The sequence below is a fragment of the Salmo salar genome, chromosome 05, assembly GCF_965601325.2.
Source record: "Salmo salar chromosome 05, fSalSal1, whole genome shotgun sequence".
NCBI lineage: Eukaryota > Metazoa > Chordata > Actinopteri > Salmoniformes > Salmonidae > Salmo > Salmo salar.
In genome coordinates, this window is record NC_138295.1 from 73,132,501 (window position 1) to 73,153,561 (window position 21,061).

The following is a 21,061-nucleotide window of genomic DNA, read 5'->3' on the forward strand; positions in this document are numbered from 1 at the left end:
GTCTGTCTGTCTGTCTGTCTGTCTGTCTGTCTGTCCTTCAGTGAGCTACACTTGTGCAGCAGATAGAACATGGAGAGACAACCTTGGCACCCCTGTCATTCCCTCATGTATCCCAGGTAACTCCTTAACTACCATTTTCTTTACCATATCCTGCAAATACCATCCTGTATGTATTTGTGTGACCCTCATCACTACTTTACCCCCCACCCCCAGTCTGTGGCCGGCCCACGTTGTCCCTCTCAGGCTTTCAGAGGATCATGGGGGGAGACAAAGCCCCAGACAAAACCATCCCCTGGCAGGTGATGCTCAATGTGGACGGAAGCAGAGGAGGGGCCATGGTGATCGGGGACCGCTGGATCATGACTGTAGCTAGTAGCCTGGTGCAAAAGGGCAAACTTGTGCTAAAGGAGAAACTTCGGGTAGGTAGATTGTGACACACCCATCAATTCATTGGACACTGGAGAACAAAAGTATTTCCTGCTTATGTTTTAAAGGTATAGTCCACTTAAATATCTGGAGTAACAACATGCAAAGAGAAGTCTTCAGTACTTTGGTAAAGCCACCACAAGCTAACGTTCAAATTACGTGTGTAGAAGTCCTTCAGTGATGTCAGATTTGAAGAAGTTAAAGATCTATTCTGAAGTTGAATTATGTTTTGTATTCAAGATGTTTTTGGGAGACAATGATGCAGAAAAACTAGTAAAGCTCACCCCTCTTGGTGTCGCCTCTCTCCACCCCCACCCTGAATACAAAAACCCAGACAATGCAAACTACAATCACAACATCGCCCTGATAAAACTCCAACAACCACTCACATTCCACGCTGCCATTATGCCATTGTGTCTGCCACCGGAGGACACTATATACAAGACAGGCCAGATTGGGTGAGTTAGACTTGTCCTGTTCTTTATTAAAAATGAGAAAGCTGAATATCAATATTAACATTTGTATTATTAAAGACATCAATAAGAACACAAAGAGGAAGTGCATTTTGAAGGGATAGATAGACTCACATTTCATAATGTGTTCATTCTTATCATGGAAGTAGTCAATGCGCCAAGCGTGCAACCTACAATTTTCATGACTTCTTTTTGGCATCCTTAAATTCAATTGTAAAATCTAATGTAGCCTAACTGCACAACCAGTCCTTAGCAGTCCACAGTTCATCAATGTTCTTTGGTAAGCTAATGACTGTAAGGCAATAGTTTTCTGAGTAACTCCTTGATCTCTTTCCTGACCTCTATTCTTTATCAGTATGGTCTCAGGCTTTGGCATCACAGAAGATGATATCATTGCCAACAAGCTCAGGTACATACTCCTACCAGTAGTGGACGGGGATGAGTGCCGAGACTCTGTCAACAGAGCAAAAGCTGCAATGCCAACAGAGACGATCCCTGTTCTGACAGACAACATGTTCTGTGCCGGACTACCTGAGGGGGGCAAGGACTCCTGTTCGGGGGACAGTGGAGGGGCGTACGTCTTGATGGATGGTAGTACTAAACGGTTTTGGGCTGCAGGTATTGTCAGTTGGGGTGTGGGTTGTGGACAGACTGGTAGATATGGAGTGTACACCCGTGTGGCTAAATACATTAGCTGGATCAACAAAACAATGGAGGACAATAAGTAAAATATATAGGCGAAGACAACGAGGGAAAGAGAACAGAAATACAAAAGTATTTTCAATTCAAGACATGATTTATGAATTAAAATAAAGCCCAAACGTTTCATCTCTGCTTTTCTCATGTGCATTTGTGTGAGTGTGTGTGTATGCGTGCCTGTATGTGTGTTTGTGTGTGAGAAGAAAGGTAGAACGAAAGAAAAGAGCTTCGACTTGGGTTGACTATTTTGTGCTTATGTACCAGAGTATGTGAGTGGAGCAGAGGTTGAGCAGAGCGCACCCAATTTGACTGGAGTATGAAGTGAAATTCCCAAAAGCTGGAGCGTTGGCCTTCTCGCCCACTCCAATTTAGCTCCAAGTAGCGCTCCAGTAGCACTCACTTCACCAGCTCAGGGCATGCTCGGCCCAGCATGCATTTGTAGTCTACTTGTGTGCTGCTAACTATAGCCCCTTGCTTCAGCTATTGTCTAAATATTTTCATAAAGAAACTGATAAAACACACAAGTGCTAAATCAAGGTGACTTACAAAGATGAGGACCAAGAGCCAGAGAGGGCAGTGTGGTGATGTAATGTCCACAACAAAGAAGAGAGGGAGTGTGGTGATGTAATGTCCACAACAAAGAAGAGAGGGAGTGTGGTGATGTAATGTCCACAACAAAGAAGAGAGGGAGTGTGGTGATGTAATCAAAGAAGAGAGGGAGTGTGGTGATGTAATGACCACAACAAAGAAGAGAGGGAGTGTGGTGATGTAATGACCACAACAAAGAAGAGAGAGAGTGTGGTGATGTAATGACCACAACAAAGAAGAGAGGGAGTGTGGTGATGTAATGACCACAACAAAGAAGAGAGGGAGTGTGGTGATGTAATCAAAGAAGAGAGGGAGTGTGGTGATGTAATGACCACAACAAAGAAGAGAGGGAGTGTGGTGATGTAATGACCACAACAAAGAAGAGAGGGAGTGTGGTGATGTAATGACCACAACAAAGAAGAGAGGGAGTGTGGTGATGTAATGACCACAACAAAGAAGAGAGGGAGTGTGGTGATGTAATGTCCACAACAAAGAAGAGAGGGAGTGTGGTGATGTAATGTCCACAACAAAGAAGAGAGGGAGTGTGGTGATGTAATCAAAGAAGAGAGGGAGTGTGGTGATGTAATGACCACAACAAAGAAGAGAGGGAGTGTGGTGATGTAATGTCCACAACAAAGAAGAGAGGGAGTGTGGTGATGTAATGTCCACAACAAAGAAGAGAGGGAGTGTGGTGATGTAATGACCACAACAAAGAAGAGAGGGAGTGTGGTGATGTAATGACCACAACAAAGAAGAGAGGAAGTGTGGTGATGTAATGACCACAACAAAGAAGAGAGGGAGTGTGGTGATGTAATGTCCACAACAAAGAAGAGAGGGAGTGTGGTGATGTAATGACCACAACAAAGAAGAGAGGGAGTGTGGTGATGTAATGTCCACAACAAAGAAGAGAGGGAGTGTGGTGATGTAATGACCACAACAAAGAAGAGAGGGAGTGTGGTGATGTAATGTCCACAACAAAGAAGAGAGGGAGTGTGGTGATGTAATCAAAGAAGAGAGGGAGTGTGGTGATGTAATGACCACAACAAAGAAGAGAGGGAGTGTGGTGATGTAATGTCCACAACAAAGAAGAGAGGGAGTGTGGTGATGTAATGTCCACAACAAAGAAGAGAGGGAGTGTGGTGATGTAATGTCCACAACAAAGAAGAGAGGGAGTGTGGTGATGTAATGACCACAACAAAGAAGAGAGGGAGTGTGGTGATGTAATGTCCACAACAAAGAAGAGAGGGAGTGTGGTGATGTGATGACCACAACAAAGAAGAGAGGGAGTGTGGTGATGTAATGACCACAACAAAGAAGAGAGGGAGTGTGGTGATGTAATCAAAGAAGAGAGGGAGTGTGGTGATGTAATGACCACAACAAAGAAGAGAGGGAGTGTGGTGATGTAATGACCACAACAAAGAAGAGAGGGAGTGTGGTGATGTAATGACCACAACAAAGAAGAGAGGGAGTGTGGTGATGTAATCAAAGAAGAGAGGGAGTGTGGTGATGTAATGTCCACAACAAAGAAGAGAGGGAGTGTGGTGATGTAATGTCCACAACAAAGAAGAGAGGGAGTGTGGTGATGTAATGTCCACAACAAAGAAGAGAGGGAGTGTGGTGATGTAATGTCCACAACAAAGAAGAGAGGGAGTGTGGTGATGTAATGTCCACAACAAAGAAGAGAGGGAGTGTGGTGATGTAATGTCCACAACAAAGAATCATTGTGGAATCTGAAAAGACACATATCCCAAAAGCATGATGGTGTACTTACTATGTGCGCATGCTAAAAGAAAGGAACAAGGTGGGTAGATAACTAAGTCTGTCATTGTATCAAAGTATTTATTAACAAAAAATCTGATTTCTTAAATGTTTTCGTAACTTTTTGTTCTATTATCAATACAATAGGCATAATTGATTTTGGCCCAATAGGCCTGGCATATTTTGCCTAAAAACCTTAAGGCCTACCTATAGAAAACATTTCAAACAACTCTGCATCTCTGCCCAGCCTGGGGCGGCCAACAGAGTGTTTATCATCCCCAGTGGCTCTGCAGGTGTCGAGAGGATATTCTCTGCTGCTGGCCTGCTCTCCAGGAACCATCGCTTGAGACAGAAGCCACAGACTGGCCAAACTGGTGTTTCTAAAAATGAATTCAAAGGCACTAATAAGTCATTTTTCATTGAATTTGTATTTAATTCTAAGTCAAATCAAATCAAATTTTATTTGTCACATGCGCCGAATACAACCGTGAAATGCTACTTACCTTAACCAACAATGCAGTTTTAAGAGAAATACCTAAAAAAAATCACTGAAAGAAAGAGAGAGAGAGAGAGAGCGAGAGAGAGAGAGAGAGAGAGAGAGAGAGAGAAAGAGGGAGAGAGGGAGAGAGAGAGAGAGAGAGAGAGAGAGAGAGAGAGAGAGAGAGAAAGAGGGAGAGAGAGAGAGAGAGAGAGAGAGAGAGAAAGATGGCTGTCTGTCGTAAATAATGTGTAACCTCCTTAATTCTGGCCATCTGTCTACAGCAACCATCATGTCTCATCGCTCCTTGGAGCTAATGTAGCCTACTTAACACACTGACTGATGCTAGGAGACTGTGTGTCAGACTTGGGTTCAAATAGTAGTTTAAATATTTTAAATACTTTGTGTGTTTGCTTGAGCCAGCCTTTAGTGTATAAAGCGGGATTTGCACTTTTGGGACTATTTCATTGGTTCCATTGCACCAGGGAAGCTCAATCAAGCCCAGCTAAAGTATTTTAAATGATTTCAAATTCCATTTGAACTGAGGTCTGGTGTGTGTATGGAGTAAATTGGCTTAGCTAACTTATGCAAAGAGTGATTATGTCTAAAATGGCACACTATTCCCTATGTAGTGCACTACTTTTGACCAGGGCCCATAGTTACCAATACACTTTTAGAAAAAATTGTTCCCAAGGGAGTTCCCAAAGGGCTCATCGGCTCTCCCCATAGGAGAACCCTTTTTGATTATAGGTAAAAATCCTTTTTGGTTCTAGGTAGAACGCTTTTGGGTTCCATGTAGAACCCTCTGTACAAATATTTTAAATAATATAGCCTAAATAATTCGTTTTCGTTCCTTCTTAAATTCCCTGTCTGGCGCCTGACCTGTTTAGAGTGTTTATATGCTGTTTAATCTGACATGGAGCCTATTTGAAATGATGTGTACTTCTTGCAATCACCTTTTCATGTTTATTCAAATAATTTTCGTTCAAATCCATATAGTTTGATTTCAATACTTCAAAACCAAATGGTAGGTCCAGGTAGTCACAAAAAAAATGGGTGTTGGTTAAATTGTATTTTAATGAATGGAGCGAATTTGGAGCAGCAGTTTTTACCCTGTGAGCGCGGAGCGGTTTTTAGCAGAGCGTTGGAAAGGACATGTGCGCCGTGTTTTGTATTTTGTTTGTTCTATACAAGAGCAAGGTAATGGTGATTATAATGTCTTTACTTCAGCATCACTGTGTAGCATGCATACAGCTCCATTCAGTGCATAGTAAGTAATGCCTAACTTGGCTCACTCGTACTATATAGTATAACACTCAGATACACATAACAGCAGCACCATCTAATGGCTTGGCGCAACTACACTCACATGCTCTGTTATGGACACACATTTTATCTTAGCCACCAATGAGGGATGAGGTTGTTGCTGTGTGATTGGAGGATATGCTAAAAAAATGGACAACTCTCTTTCACTTTCATTCAGCAAAGCTTCTCTAAATTCTGCAATGACGGACCTGCTTCCAACGCTGAAAACAACTTAGAACGCTATAGGAAACATGGCATCTATTAATCAATAGGTCTGATCATTCTTATTATGTCAAACTAATGACGTTCTACGTGAACATTTAATTAACCATTTTTAACTTTATTTATTTGATTTACCTCCAAACAAAAGTGAAAGTAACTTCACTGTATAACAGCCTAACATTTTAACTGTCTCTAAATTGGTTTCGAGCGTGGTCATTAATTACATTCTGAAATTAGGGGTCTATTCTGTATATTTATGAAAGGTCAGTAATTACTGTTGAATAAAAAACTACTGGAAAGATGCTTGAAATCCTGCTTTTTGGATATTTGATTACATGCGTTTCTGGTAAGAATTGTTTTTCTTCACTCCTGACATTTTCTAAACATGAAATGACTGTATATTATGGACATTAGTCACCTATGCTCACATTCCTGCTCCTTATGACCTCTTCCCGTCCCTCTCTCTCGATCCTGTCCCGCCTCCCCCTCCCCTTCTGTCCTTCCCCTTCTCTCCCTCTCTCTTAGGCCAGGGAGGAGCAGATGTGGTGCTGTCCTGTTCTCTGGTGGAGGAGGGTAGTGGGATGGGGGGAATGGGAGGTGGGGCTCTCTTCAGCCGCACCCCAGCAATGCTTGTCCTCAGAGACCTGGCCGTGACCCCTGATCTTTCACCTGATACTCTGACCCCCTTCAACCCTCCTGCTGTCCCCGATCCTGATAACATCATCTTGGAGGCTAAAGGTTGGTTCATTATCAGGTTCTCTTTTGTACAGCAGAGTTACCTGATGGAATTACCTTCCCCTTCTCTCTCCCTCACACCATCCCTCTCCTGCACTCTCCCTCCACCTCTTTCTGCTTTCTGACAGTTGAGTCTCCTGAGATCCCAGAGGCAGACCTGCTGCTCCACGCTGACTGTAACGAACAGGAAGTGACATGTGAGATCAGCCGCTACTTCCCTCGTAATGCCAAGGAGGGCTCCACAGAACCAGCCTATTTCATTGGCTCCTTGCAGATAGAGGGGGGTGGGCTCAGCCTCACATTGATCCTGCAGACACTGCCACTGGACCAATCAGATCGTCCAGCTCTCATGCAGAGCAAACTGGAACTCCCCCTAAGCCAATCAGGAACTTTGCTGACTGAGGGTGAGACAAGGAGGTTATTATAATGCTTCTGGTAGTATGCCTGTTGTAGAGTAGACGTGTCATATTTTAATGATGTATAACACTGTTACTCTCTCATTCTCTCACCCGCATCTTCTCTTATCACCCCTCTTTTTTTCTCTAGTATTTTGCACTTTCTCTACTTTTCACTTGCTTCTTTCTCCATAATCCCTTCTTTCTCTCTCCCCTGTCTTCCCCAGTGGTGTTCCTGGTGTTCTCTCGCTCTGAGTCCCACTCCGCTCCTCTAGGGGGCGTGGCCCTCCTGGACTGTGGCTTCAGGCAGCAGGCCCCACCCCCAGGGTGGGAGCTGGGGCTTGAGTGGCGGCTGCAGCACAGAGGAAGTGGGAGGAAAGTGCTGGAGATTAGGGCGGGGCAGACGGAGACAGAGGAGGGGCCAGCAGGTGAGAGAATAAAGGCATTATTTAAGTAGTTATCATGGTGCTATAAGTGTTAGATGAGTTAGGTCTACTTACCATCACAACATAAAGTGCATTAGGATCTCCATGGTCAACATTCCAACTTTATTATCCACCCAGAGATGGAAACGAAGAATGTGTTACTGCTGTCATAGCTAGGAACCCAGAGGTTTACTGAATGATTACTACGAGAATTGGACCTAATTTTCAACTCATCATACTCTGTTTCGCATTGTTTGTTTCTCCTCCAGTACACGTGGAGAGGGAGGGTTCGAGTGTGGATGCCGCCCTGCTGGTGGGGCAGGGTAATGCGTCTCTGACTCTGGCCAGACTGAAGGTATCTGACGAGGGGACCTACATCTGCACCGTCAGCACTGGACTGTACCAGGCCCAGCAGGTCATACAGCTACACGTCACACGTGAGTCCCTCTAACAACACTTGTGATTGATTGTCTCTTTACATTAGAGGTCAACCGACTATGATTTTTCAACGCCGAAACCGATACCGATTACTGGAGGAAAAGCTGATTTTTATATATATATTTGTAATAATGACAATTACAACAATACTGAATGAACACTTTTATTTTAACTTAATATAATACATCAATAAAATCAATTTAGTCTCAAATAAATAATGAAACATGTTCAATTTGGTTAAAATAATGCAAAAACACAGTGTTGGACAAGAAAGTAAAAGTGCAATATGTGCCATGTAAAAAAGCTAACGTTTAAGTGCCTTGCTCAGAACATGGGAACATATGAAAGCTGGTGGTTCCTTTTAACATGAGTCTTCAATATTCCCAGTTAAGAAGTTTTAGGTTGTAGTTATTATAGGAATTTATAGGACTATTTCTCTCTATACCATTTGTATTCATATACCTTTGACTATTGGATGTTCTTATAGGCACTTTAGTATTGCCAGCCTAATCTCGGGAGTTGATAGGCTTGAAGTCATAAACAGCGCTGTGCTTCAAGCATTGCAAAGAGCTGCTGGCAAATATCAAATCATAGATTTAATTATAATATAATAAACACATACAGTGGGGGGAAAAAGTATTTGATCCCCTGCTGATTTTGTACGTTTGCCCACTGACAAAGAAAGGATCAGTCTATAATTTTTATGGTAGCTTTATTTGAACAGTGAGAGACAGAATAACAACAAAAATATCCAGAAAAACACGTCAGAAATGTTATAAATTGATTTGCATTTTATTGAGGGAAATAAGTATTTGACCCCCTCTCAATCAGAAAGATTTCTGGCTCCCAGGTGTCTTTTATACAGGTAACGAGCTGAGATTAGGAGCACACTCTTAAAGGGAGTGCTCCTAACCGCAGCTTGTTACCTGTATAAAAAACACCTGTCCACAGAAGCAATCAATCAAACAGATTCCAAACTCTCCACCATGGCCAAGACCAAAGAGCTCTCCAAGGATGTCAGGGACAAGATTGTAGACCTACACAAGGCTGGAATGGGCTACAAGACCATCGCCAAGCAGCTTGGTGAGAAGGTGACAACATTTGGTGCGATTATTCGCAAATGGACGAAACACAAAAGAACTGTCAATATCCCTCGGCCTGGGGCTCCATGCAAGATCTCACCTCGTGGAGTTGCAATGATTATGAGAACGGTGAGGAATCAGCCCAGAACTACACGGGAGGATCTTGTCAATGATCTCAAGGCAGCTGGGACCATAGTCACCAAGAAAACAATTGGTAACACACTACGCCGTGAAGGACTGAAATCCTGCAGCGCCCGCAAGGTCCCCCTGCTCAAGAATACATATACATACCCGTCTGAAGTTTGCCAATGAACATCTGAATGACTCAGAGGACAACTAGTGAAAGTGTTGTGATCAGATGAGACCAAAATGGAGCTCTTTGACATCAACTCAACTCGCCGTGTTTGGAGGAGGAGGAATGCCGCCTATGAATGCTAAGGGGACAGGACAACTTCACCGCATCGAAGGACGGGGCCATGTACCGTCAAATCTTGGGTGAGAACCTCCTTCCCTCAGCCAGGGCATTGAAAATGGGTCGTGGATGGGTATTCCAATGACCCAAAACACACGGCCAAATCAACAAAGGAGTGGCTCAAGAAGAAGCACATTAAGGTCCTGGAGTGACCTAGCCAGTCTCCAGACCTTAATCCCATAGAAAATCTGTGGAGGGAGCTGAAGGTTCGAGTTGCCAAACGTCAGCCTCGAAACCTTAATGACTTGGAGAAGATCTGCAAAGAGGAGTGGGACAAAATCCCTCCTGAGATGTGTGCAAACCTGATGGCCAACTACAAGAAATGTCTGACCTCTGTGATTGCCAACAAGGGTTTTGCCACCAAGTACTAAGTCATGTTTTGCAAAGGGGTCAAATACTTATTTCCCTCATTAAAATGCAAATCATTTTATAACATTTTTGACATGCGTTTTTCTGGATGTTTTTGTTGTTATTCTGTCTCTCACTGTTCAAATAAACCTACCATTAAAATTATAGACTGATCATTTCTTTGTAAGTGGGCAAACGTACAAAATCAGCAGGGGATCAAATACTTTTTTCCCCCACTGTAGAAATACGAGCCTTAGGTCATTAATATGGTCAAATACGGAAACTATCATTTCGAAAACAAAACGTTTATTCTTTCAGTGAAATATGGAACCGTTCCGTATTTTATCGAACGGGTGGTAACCCTAAGTCTAAATATTGCTGTTACATTGCACAACCTTCAATGTTATGTCATAATTATGTAAAATTCTGGCAAATTAATTCCGGCCTTTGTTAGGAAGAAATGGTTCACACAGTTCGCAACGAGCCAGGCGGCCCAAACTGCTGCATATACCCTGACTTTGCTTACACTGAACGCAAGATAAGTGACACAATTTCCCTAGTTAATATTGCTTGCTAACATGAATTTCTTTTAACTAAAAATGCAGGTTTAAAAATATATATTTGTGTATTGATTTTAAGAAAGGCATTGATGTTTATTGTGAATGTGCTTTTGTTAAATCATCCGTTTGGCGAAGTAGGCTGTGATTCGATGATAAATAAACAGGCACCGCATCGATTATATGCAACGCAGAACAGGCTAGATAAACTAGTAATATCATCAACCATGTGTAGTTAACTAGTGATTATGTTAAGATTGATTGTTTTTTATAAGATAAGTTTGACGCTAGCTAGCAACTTACCTTGGCTCCTTGATGCACTCGCGTAACAGATGGTCAGCCTGCCACGCAGTCTCCTCGTGGATTGCAACATAATCGGTAATCGGCATTTTTGGACGGCGATTATTATGAAAACGTCAAATCGGCCCTAATTAATCGGCCAACCTCTACTTTACATAGGCAGCAGGTAGCCTAATGGTTTAGAGCGTTGGTACAGTAACCAAAAGGTTGCTGGTTTGAATGCCCGAGACGAAAATGTGAAAAATCTGTCAATGTGCCCTTGAGCAAGGCACTTAACCCTAATTGCTCCTGTAAGTTGCTTTGGATAAGAGGGTCTGCTAAATGACTCAAATGTACATTATTTCTCTACACATATGAACATACGTTTATTACATTAGGTGTCTATGTTATGTGTGACATAGTGTGCACACTATTCACATCTAAATACGAAGTCTCTCTGTCTTCAGAACCTCCTCGTGTTTCTCTCTCTGAGGAGAAGCTGGTATTTCGGGATGAGTTGCCCCAGAAACTGAGCTGCCACTGCAAGAACTACTACCCTCTGGATGTCCAGGTGTGTGTCTGGTGCAGTCGACCAATGAAATATCCAGTCATTCATATTCACAGATACCACTGTTTCAAAGTGATTAGCACACAAGCACACAGTGATCAGACGTCTAATGAAATCAGAAGATAATTGGTAGGTCATCATACAGCACTTATAATATGGATATCCTAAATATTAGACACTATACTGAGACTCTTCTCTCTCAGATGGAGTGGATCTCCGTCTCCTCTACAGACTCAGAGCCTAGCGTCCTATCAGACCAGGTGTCTCTCTCCAGCCATCGGCAGCACAGCGACAGGACCATGTCCATCTCCTCCCACCTCACCCTGCACCCCTCCACCTTCCCCCCTGGAACCACGGTCACCTGCAGAGTGACCCACCCGGCCCTGGACACACCCCTCTCCCTCAGCCTGACAGTAGAGACACCTGAGCCAGGTAGGCTGCTACAGATACAGGTGTGAGAGGATAATAGGAAATTAGGTGCACATCAGCATTGCTGATGGGTCACGTTCATTAGGCATGAATGGACAACTAAAATATAATGAGTTTTCTTATCAGGCAGGTTCAGATACTGCTCTTTTGCTAAATGTTTTCTCCTGTTGGGTGCCTGCTGACTGTGAGTCATTGGGAGAACCTGAGCAGAAACAAAATGGTGTCCATTCATATTAGTCCAAACTGTTCCCTGTTGTTACAGATTCCTACTGGATGGTCCTGGGTTTTCTGGTTATCACCGTTCTGTTCTTCTACCAAGTGATGAAATAGGTAAGTTCCCCATGTTCCCTATGGACCTCCTTGTATTTGTAACTATTGTTTGTACGTAGTAAGACAACAGTAACCTACATTTCTATCCAAACAGACAAATAAGACAGTTTTCGTATTTTTTGTTCTTGCAAAGAGTTCCAACCTAATTCACAGACCTGGATTCTTTCAGGGTCGCAGAGGCACAGTACCTGAAGCTGTTGAAAACCAATATCTTAAGAGTTGCTGTAATGTGAATTACTGTTGTACTATAAACAGTTGTACATTTTCGTCAAATAAATGTTTTCTTTAATAGTATCATTGGTGTTGTTCTCTGAATCTGGAGAGACGGTGTGGTATTATACCTGTTCATTTTCACTTCAATGATAAACACATTCATGTTGATGATTTTCTTTATTAGCATCAAGTGGTAAGCATGCGTTTAAAGAATTCTCATGATCCAGTTGTATCTCTCGCAGTATTATCATGTTGTATAATTTCTTTACCTAATAATATTATTGCACAATATTATTAGATCATTGTTTTGAGTAATCACCACTATTTTCATTCATAAATGCAATTTACACATAGCTATTTTTCATATTTTTTTACAATGTGTCAAACAGTCCCTCTGTATCAACCATTGAGAGGAAAATTATATTTTCTGGAATATCCAACACCAAAAGTAAAATATAAACTTACTAAAAAACACATTTTCAGGAGCAATAGTCTGGCAAAGATGAAGTACTTTATGGTACTACTTGTACGGTACTACGGTTTTCGTTTTTTGTTTTTTCCCGTCAGAATACTACTGTATCAACCATTGTTCTCTGGTTGTGTATTAGTTCTTTTGAAAGCATGTGAGCAACAAAAATTTGGCAAACTCTTGAGCTTCATTACATTGCATACGCATGAGTTATTAATTGAGCGCATAGATACAGTAGCCTATACACAGGTCCTGAAAACCACTAAACCAAACAAAATAAATGTACAATCGGCAGTTAGTTTCAGAAATGGCAGATACATAGGTCACACAAATAGGCAAAACTATGGACATCGTCTGCCATGCAAGTCAAGTAAGACACAAACACTACTTCCATTGGGCCTATTGGCTACTGTAGGTAACAGCCTATTGTAGGTAACAGCCTAAAGTCTACTATAGGTAACAGTGTGTGTGTTTTTGTTGGATTGATGGGCAGGGAGTGGGTTATTTGGGGGGTTATTTGGTTATGTCCTCTCCAGATAGGGGACAGTCTATTGAACCATTCCTCCCTAACCCTGTACCCTCTCTACTAGAACGTACAAGAGTGTCTGAACACAACCACAACACAGTAAAGCTGCTCACTAATCAATCAAAAATGTACTATGCAGTGTTATTACACAGACCTGCCTTTAGGTGTGTCGAGAGTTAATACTGTATAGACCTTTGTCTGCACTCCTGAAAGAATACTCTATGTAGGTACAGATTGTCTGTTTCTGTCTGTCTAGCTAACTGTCCGTCTGTCTGTCTGTGGTACAAGAATAAAGATATACTAAAAGTCAGTGTCCCAAAAGTCGTTTCTGCCTTTTCCAGTATCCTTCCTGTCTTTTCTTGTCCTCTCTCTATCTCTCTCTTAAACACCACAGTCGGTGAGTGAGAGAAAGAGGGAGGTAAAGGAAAAGGCAGGAATGCCAGTCAAGGCCTACATCAACTAACCCTGGAAAAAGCTACTGGCTACACTGATTTGGATCACAAGTACACACACACACACACACACACACGACAAAATGATCATAATCTTAACCATGACCTTGTATTAGTAAGTAGTGTTAATAATGGTAGTGGTATGAGGTAGGGGATCAGGAGGGGTTGTTAGGTACTGTATGTCAGTATCAATTTACAAATGTGGTACGCTCTCCAAAAGGTAACACGAACAAGCTTTGGCGGATAGAAAGAACTCCTGCGCTCTTTCATTGCACTCACTCTCTCTCTCCATGCTCTCTCTCTCTCTTTCACTTCTTCCTGCTTTCTCTCTCTCTCTCTTTCCCTACTGCACACTTCAATAATGTATGAGACACAGAGGCAGGAGAGAGTGAGTGAGACAGCACGCCAAAACAGAGGAAGAAAGATGGATCAAAGAGAAGGGAAGGGCAGGAGGACAAAGAGAAAAGAGAGCAACAACATCTACACACTAGCGTTATGTTTACGTGCTAGATGGAAGACCTGGTGTGGAAGATAAAGGGGGCGGGACTGGAGTTTGGATTTGTGTCGATTTTGTTTTCTTCTTCTCTTCTATTTCGCTCTCATGTCTGTGTCCTGCCACGCTGGGATTACTCAATAGAAGAAGTACACTATGAGAAAGATGGAGAGAGAGAGGAAGATAAAGAGAGGGGGAGGGAGAGAGGGGGGGATAGGGAGAAATAGAGCGAGGGGGAGAGAGGGAGAGATCGTTCAATAATTGGGTCAGCAGATTTATGGGTTCCTGAATCACAAACTGAAGATACATCTAACAATGTGTTGACAGCTAAATAATTATCTTTGCATTCAGTGGGCTATATCTACACATTTGTTGTTTCTGCTGAATGACTGGTAACAGAGGCCTTATACTGTTTCAATCATTTACTGTAATAAGTTGTCATGAATTATTGACATAAGAGTAGGCACTAGGAGACAGTCAGGGAAGGGCAGACCTGGGCCTGTTATAAGTGCACACTGATTATAGCTGTGGCCTTCGCCTTAACATCTACTGCACTTGAATAGTATGGATTCAGAATTGCATTAGTGGAAACCAAGACTGTTCTCAGGACAGGCCTGGTTGTAGCTAGATATTGTTAGCATTTTAGCTAACCCTAACCATTTTCCTAACCTTTACCTAATTATCCTAACCTGCCACGTTAATTCTCCTAAACCGCTACGAAATGTAACTTCTGCTCGTCAAAACTGGCAGACCTTCCCTGAGAGCAGTGTGAGTATCCGCTAATGCAATACAGAAGTATGGACATTAATTTAGTCATCTGCACAATAATTCATATGCCAAGAAATTTCCAAATGAAGTTTAAAAGACGTGAAGAAACCCTCTAACTGACTACATGTGAGTGGGTATCAATGAATGGTAATAGGGGAAAGTGAATAATGGTACTTACAGAAAAGGACTCCGACCACAAGAACTCCAATGATACCCATAATGATCATCATCTAGAAAGAAAAGCAAATGGAGAATTAAAGGCTTTCTTTATTCTTCTATTCTTCTAGTTAATAAACCTGATAGATTTTCCTCAGGATGGTTAAACATTTTTTATTCAGGGGTGAAGTCGCTGCGGATTAATGTTAGTCCTGCTGACCAAAAAAACACACACACACACCAACCCAGCACGATGACAAACACAAAGCAGAGCGTAAAATTTCATCACACTCCCTTGTGTCCAGTCAGTGTATTTTTGGTGCTATTGCTATGCAATTAATAAGAATAACTGCATGTAGAGAAACCTCTGCAGTGAGAGCCTCCCTATTTCCCCATTCCCCGGAGCGCCACTCCGCTCGCCCACAGATGCTAATTAGGGGATTAGTACGCGGGAAAAGGGGGTGACAGCGTTCCAGGGACAGACGCTGTGTGTCCGCCTCAGCACCCTGCACCTCCATGGCTCGGTTGGTTGGTTGAGTGTGGTACTGGTTGGTTGAGTGTGGTACTGGTTGGTTGAGCGTGGTACTGGTTGGTGGAGCGTGGTACTGGTTGGTGGAGCATGGTACTGGTTGGTGGAGCGTGGTACTGGTTGGTTGAGTGTGGTACTGGTTGGTGGAGCGTGGTACTGGTTGGTGGAGCGTGGTACTGGTTGGTGGATCGTGGTACTGGTTGGTGGAGCATGGTACTGGTTGGTGGAGTGTGGTACTGGTTGGTGGAGCGTGGTACTGGTTGGTTGAGTGTGGTACTGGTTGGTGGAGCGTGGTACTGGTTGGTGGAGTGTTGTACTGGTTGGTGGAGTGTGGTACTGGTTGGTGGAGCGTGGTACTGGTTGGTGGAGCGTGGTACTGGTTGGTGGAGCATGGTACTGGTTGGTGGGGCGTGGTACTGGTTGGTGGAGCATGGTACTGGTTGGTGGGGCGTGGTACTGGTTGGTGGAGCATGGTACTGGTTGGTTGAGTGTGGTACTGGTTGGTGGGGCGTGGTACTGGTTGGTGGAGCGTGATACTGGTTGGTGGAGCGTGGTACTGGTTGGTGGAGCATGGTACTGGTTGGTGGAGCGTGGTACTGGTTGGTGGACTTTGGTACCGGTTGTTGGAGCGTGGTACTGGTTGTTGGAGCGTGGTACTGGTTGTTGGAGCGTGGTACTGGTTGGTGGAGCGTGGTACTGGTTGGTGGAGCATGGTACTGGTTGGTGGAGCGTGTTACTGGTTGGTGGAGTGTGGTACTGGTTGGTGGAGCGTGGTACTGGTTGGTGGAGCATGGTACTGGTTGGTGGAGCGTGGTACTGGTTGGTGGAGCGTGGTACTGGTTGGTGGAGCGTGGTACTGGTTGGTGGAGCGTGGTACTGGTTGGTGGAGCGTGGTACTGGTTGGTGGAGCATGGTACTGGTTGGTGGAGCGTGATACTGGCGTTGCAACACCACCACAGTTGTGGCTCTGAATGATTCCCCCATGGGCCACATACAGTACACTGGATATATATGTTAACTTGAATATATGATAGTACACTGTCACTTTGGATAGAAAGAATTGGCTAAATAACCATATTATTATCATTATCAATATTACCATTACCTTGCAGTTCTCCTGAATATGTTAATTTGAAGTCCTTTTGGATGAAAGTGTCTGCTAATGTGAATGACAATATAATCATTGATCACTGTCATTACCTTTGCGTTTTTCCACCAGTATTTGCTCTTGAGTTTGGCTGCACAGCTCTCGAACTGGGAGGCCCCGGCCTGGAGAGCATCTGCTCTGTCATCCAGCTCCGACAGCTTCTGGTCCCTCTCCAGAACCTTGTCCACATTCACCCGCATAATATCCACCACCTGGAGAGGAGAGGAGAGGAGAGGAGAGGAGAGGAGAGGAGAGGAGAGGAGGAATTTACTGACAGCTCGAGCCATAGAAGCCCAAATCACACAATTTAATACAGCATGAAACCATTCCCAAGCTGCAGTGCAGTCCAGTACTAAGATAAATTGATCAACCATGTTATTTTCCATATGTTAATAGCTAACATGACTTTGGCCATAGAAATAGAATATATTAGACATCATCATAGGCAGTCATGTTGTATCGTATGCTAGCCATGTTGTATCGTATGCTAGCCATGTTGTATCGTATGCTAGCCATGTTGTATCGTATGCTAGCCATGTTGTACCGTATGCTAGCCATGTTGTACCGTATGCTAGCCATGTTGTATCGTATGCTAGCCATGTTGTATCGTATGCTAGCCATGTTGTATCGTATGCTAGCCATGTTGTATCGTATGCTAGCCATGTTGTATCGTATGCTAGCCATGTTGTATCGTATGCTAGCCATGTTGTACCGTATGCTAGCCATGTTGTATCGTATGCTAGCCATGCGGTATCATATGCTAGCCATATTGTATAGTATGCTATCCAAATTGGTATCGTGGGTATTGTATTTTGGAATACTTGTTACAACATTTCTCAGCGCTTCATTCATTATGCACACACCACAAACACACATCAATAAAATAACAAATTCATGTTGTCAGGTTGATGGAATATCATGTTGATCCCAGAAAGCCACACCCTGACGAAGACTGCATAGCCAAAGCATTACCGAAATAAATCGTAAAACAAATCAAACTGCATTGTAGAGTAGAGTAGAGTAGAGTAGAGTAGAGTAGACTATGCTACTCTATTTTTAGATTTCCCAACAATCAAAGAATGTCACAAAGAAGCAATCTATGTCCTTTCCTTTTCTGTTAGCTCTGTTTCTATAGCTTGACTCATGACTGCATTTCATTCCAGAAGGTTGCTCCTTTACTTCTGCCCTCATTCCCCCCCTTCCCCTATTTCATTGAATTGGATAGATGAAAGCAAAATGGGGGAAACTAGGTGGCGCTATTGTTTACACCAAGGAGAGTGAACGAGTGCAGAGAGGAGGGAGCAACTGGAAATGCAGCCCAGATCTGGCCTAATTGCTGCTAGTTGTCTCACGCTGTGACGTCAATCCCAGATTGACAATCTAGCTACTTGCTGTAGTTTAAAATGTTGTACTGTATGGTTTGGCACGAGTGGGAGTAGTTAGGAGCATGGTATCGAAGCCCGAAGCAGGTTGGTTTGTACTGTACGTGTGTGTGTGTCACACTAGCTCACCTCCTCCACTTGGGCCTGTGTCTGTTGTAGCCTGCGGTTGCTGGAGGTGTTGGGAGGAGGGGGTGGGGGCCCTCCACCTGGGGCTCCGTCTGCTCCTGGGGCCCCTGGGGCTCCGGGAGGTCCAGCTGGGGGAGCAGCATCTGGGGCAGACCTGGGAAGGGGAGAGAGGGAGGAAGGGACGGAGAGGAGAAGAGATGGGAAGTGCAAGGGATAGGAGAGGGGGAAGAAGGGAGACGGGAAGAGGGAGATGAGGAAGGGTAATACTTTTTTTTACATTACAGTAATTTAGCAGTCGTGAGTTAAGTGCAAGCTGAAACAACCGCATTTTAGAGGTGTTGTAACTAAAAAAAAAAAAAAGCCTTGATAACAGTATTCAGTGATAAAAGAGATTCAGATTAAAAGTTCAAAAGCACAGAAGGGCAAGTATAATGAGAAGAGGGGGAAGAGGAGGAGGAGGAAGAGGAAAGAAGGGATATGAGATAAAGGACGGAATTGGAAGCCAGAAAGAGGAAGAGGGAGAGGGAGAGGAAGTGTATTGGAGAGGCTGTATCGCATTTGTAAAAATCAAGACTGTTCTCGGGGCAGATCTGCCAGTTTTGACTAACAGACATGACTTTCATAGAATATTGGGAGAATGCCCTGAGAACAGTCTTGGTTTTCACTAATGCGATGCCGCATGGGGGAGAGGAAGAAAGATGAATGATGAGGTACAGAAAGGAGAAAAGCTGTTGGTGAGGAGAATAAAGGGGATAAAGTCAGCGTTGTACATGGGATAGATGCCTCCCTGAGAGAGAGAGAGAGAGAGAGAGAGAGCGAGAGAAGGGAGAGAGAGACAGAAAGAGAGATAGAAAGAAAAAGAGCGAGAGAGGGGGGGACAGAAAGAGAGAGAGAGTGTCAGATTAAGCAAGAGGGAGATAAGAAGAAGAGGAAGATGAGAGGAAAGGCCAAAAGAAAAGTAAGGGGAGGCTGTAGAGATGGTGAACAGGAGAGATTGGAGAGAGGGTTAAGAGAGAAGGATAAGAAGAAAGGCAATAAAAGGAGAGAAGAGAGAGAAAAGGCAGAAGGATTAAAAGATGGGGCAAACAACTCATTTGGTTCAGAAGGGTAAAGAGAGGGGGAGGAGGGGTGGTGAGGGAAAGGGGAGGGGTGAGAGGGGGAGGTTCTAACACAGACAGCCTCCATGGACTCATCTGGGGGTGTTGGTCCTGACTCAGACTATTGAAATTAGTCAAATATACAGTAGAGGCAACCATTCCATCCACCATATATATATGAATATGAAGAATATAGCCATCATTTGAAAGGCATGAACTTGTTCTATACTGCAGGTGCAGGACAGTCTCATCCCAGATGTCATGCGTAGTACCCTACTGTATTTTCTACTGTAACAGGAGAAGAAGACAAACATCTCAGATAAAACGGTTCACATTGATATTGATTTTCTAATACTTCACAGACATTTGATAACCTGGAAGTCCCTAGAACCATACGGTTCAAATCCCATGGTATAAAGAAAGAAAACATCATTTCAGCTGAAATAAGCCAATTATTAATTAAAATAATCAAGCAAAAAATGTATTTCTTTTGAAGCCCAGAAGAGGACTGAGGGTAATCAACTACAGTAGACGACATCCATTATTCAGAGCTGCTGTGACGGAAAAACACTTGCGTCAGCAAAATACATTACGCTAGAACAAATCAATAGAGCATAGAAAGAGCCTGACAAAATGATATAAATACTCAACATATTAGAATAAATCATGTTTAGTGAATAGAAAAAAATGAATAGAATAATTAAAAAAGAGGAAGCCCTGCATTGATACTCACATCTTCTATGCAGCTGCTTGGAACTGACTCACTGTCAGTGAGCGGTGGGGGGGGTGAGAGAGAGAGCGCGAGAGACGAAAGGGGGAAGGGTCTGAAGTAAAAAATAAAAAAGCGAAATCACAAAAAAGCAATGGGAAAAATCTCTGCTGTCGTCCAAAGATGTCCAGAACCTCAGAGACTCGACTGATTAAAATGATGAGTTAATAACAAACGAATGCAGAAGCTGATGCAGTAACCTCAAAGCAACGCTTTAGCACCGCAAGTCATCCCCAAAGTACCGCAATACCCAGGCAAGCGTCGCGTAATAATTCACTCGAAGAAAGGCAGCGGAACAAGAGGTTAAAAGTGAATACGGGTGATGCACAGATTCTCAATTTCAGTTCGTAAAATCCATAAGGGATAAATCCAAGGATGCTTGGCGAATTTCTTTAAATAATAAATCTATGCAAGAGAAGTCGTGATACTCCAAAGATGCTGAGTCGAGATGCTCAAAATCACACCAATTATTTAGGCTGCACGTTCCCCTTCAAAAGCTAAACACAACTGATTTCACTTTCCTTTACATTACCCAATTATATAATTTCACTATTTTCCGGTGGTCTAATTTCAGAATTATCTAACACCACCGTTGTTCCCCCTCTCCCGGCGAGTGTGTGGAAGCGAATCTCTGTGTCGGTTTGTGGGTTAGTGCGCTAGTTTCGTTAGTGTGTGCGTGTGTGTGTGTGTTTGTGCGATGGCACTATACTGCAATAATGCGTCGCTCCCCTTCCCCTCTCTCTCTCTCTCTCTCTCTCCAGTTGGACTCATAACGATGGTGCGGTACCACTTTCCCAACCCCCTCCCTCCTCTTTCTTGTGCTCCCCTCTCTCTCTCCACACTTTGCAGTACTGCAGTTTTCTCTGTGTGTCGGATAGGGCGGCAGGACGACACTGCGGTACATTGCTTGGTACATAATGTTGACTC

General features: G+C 43.4%; 3 protein-coding genes across 5 annotated transcripts in view; 2 read left to right on the forward strand and 1 right to left on the reverse strand.

Moving 5' to 3' along the window:
• Nucleotides 1-1,732, forward strand: part of LOC106576275 (complement C1r subcomponent) — a 6,590-nt gene extending 4,858 nt beyond the window's left edge. For both annotated transcript variants that reach the window (XM_045718750.2, XM_045718752.2), the window contains exons 10-13: nucleotides 42-116; nucleotides 214-419; nucleotides 667-884; nucleotides 1,255-1,732. In XM_045718750.2, coding sequence (XP_045574706.1) covers nucleotides 42-116; nucleotides 214-419; nucleotides 667-884; nucleotides 1,255-1,627 — 872 coding nt within the window. In that variant the 3' untranslated portion in view covers nucleotides 1,628-1,732. The remainder of the gene's footprint in view (nucleotides 1-41; nucleotides 117-213; nucleotides 420-666; nucleotides 885-1,254) is intronic.
• A 4,185-nt stretch (nucleotides 1,733-5,917) lies between these two features.
• On the forward strand, nucleotides 5,918-12,301 carry tapbpl (TAP binding protein like). 2 transcript variants are annotated; one of them, XM_014153192.3, is made up of 9 exons: nucleotides 5,918-6,295; nucleotides 6,475-6,687; nucleotides 6,813-7,088; nucleotides 7,307-7,507; nucleotides 7,774-7,941; nucleotides 11,148-11,251; nucleotides 11,452-11,680; nucleotides 11,940-12,007; nucleotides 12,185-12,301. In XM_014153192.3, exons 1-8 carry the CDS (start codon nucleotides 6,250-6,252, stop codon nucleotides 12,005-12,007), a joined length of 1,305 nt encoding a protein of 434 aa, XP_014008667.1. In that variant the 5' UTR covers nucleotides 5,918-6,249; the 3' UTR covers nucleotides 12,185-12,301. The 2 variants fall into 2 exon arrangements, with proteins under 2 accessions (XP_014008667.1, NP_001133983.1); NM_001140511.1 differs by having other exon boundaries at nucleotides 5,938-6,295; nucleotides 12,177-12,301.
• A 1,535-nt stretch (nucleotides 12,302-13,836) lies between these two features.
• LOC106576624 (vesicle-associated membrane protein 1-like) lies at nucleotides 13,837-20,853 on the reverse strand. The gene is made up of 5 exons (XM_014153870.3): nucleotides 20,099-20,853; nucleotides 18,272-18,422; nucleotides 16,814-16,972; nucleotides 15,107-15,158; nucleotides 13,837-14,314 (listed from the first exon to the last, which is right to left on the reverse strand). Coding segments are annotated over exons 1-5 (381 nt in total). The 5' UTR covers nucleotides 20,101-20,853; the 3' UTR covers nucleotides 13,837-14,297.
• Nucleotides 20,854-21,061: the final 208 nt, after the last annotated feature.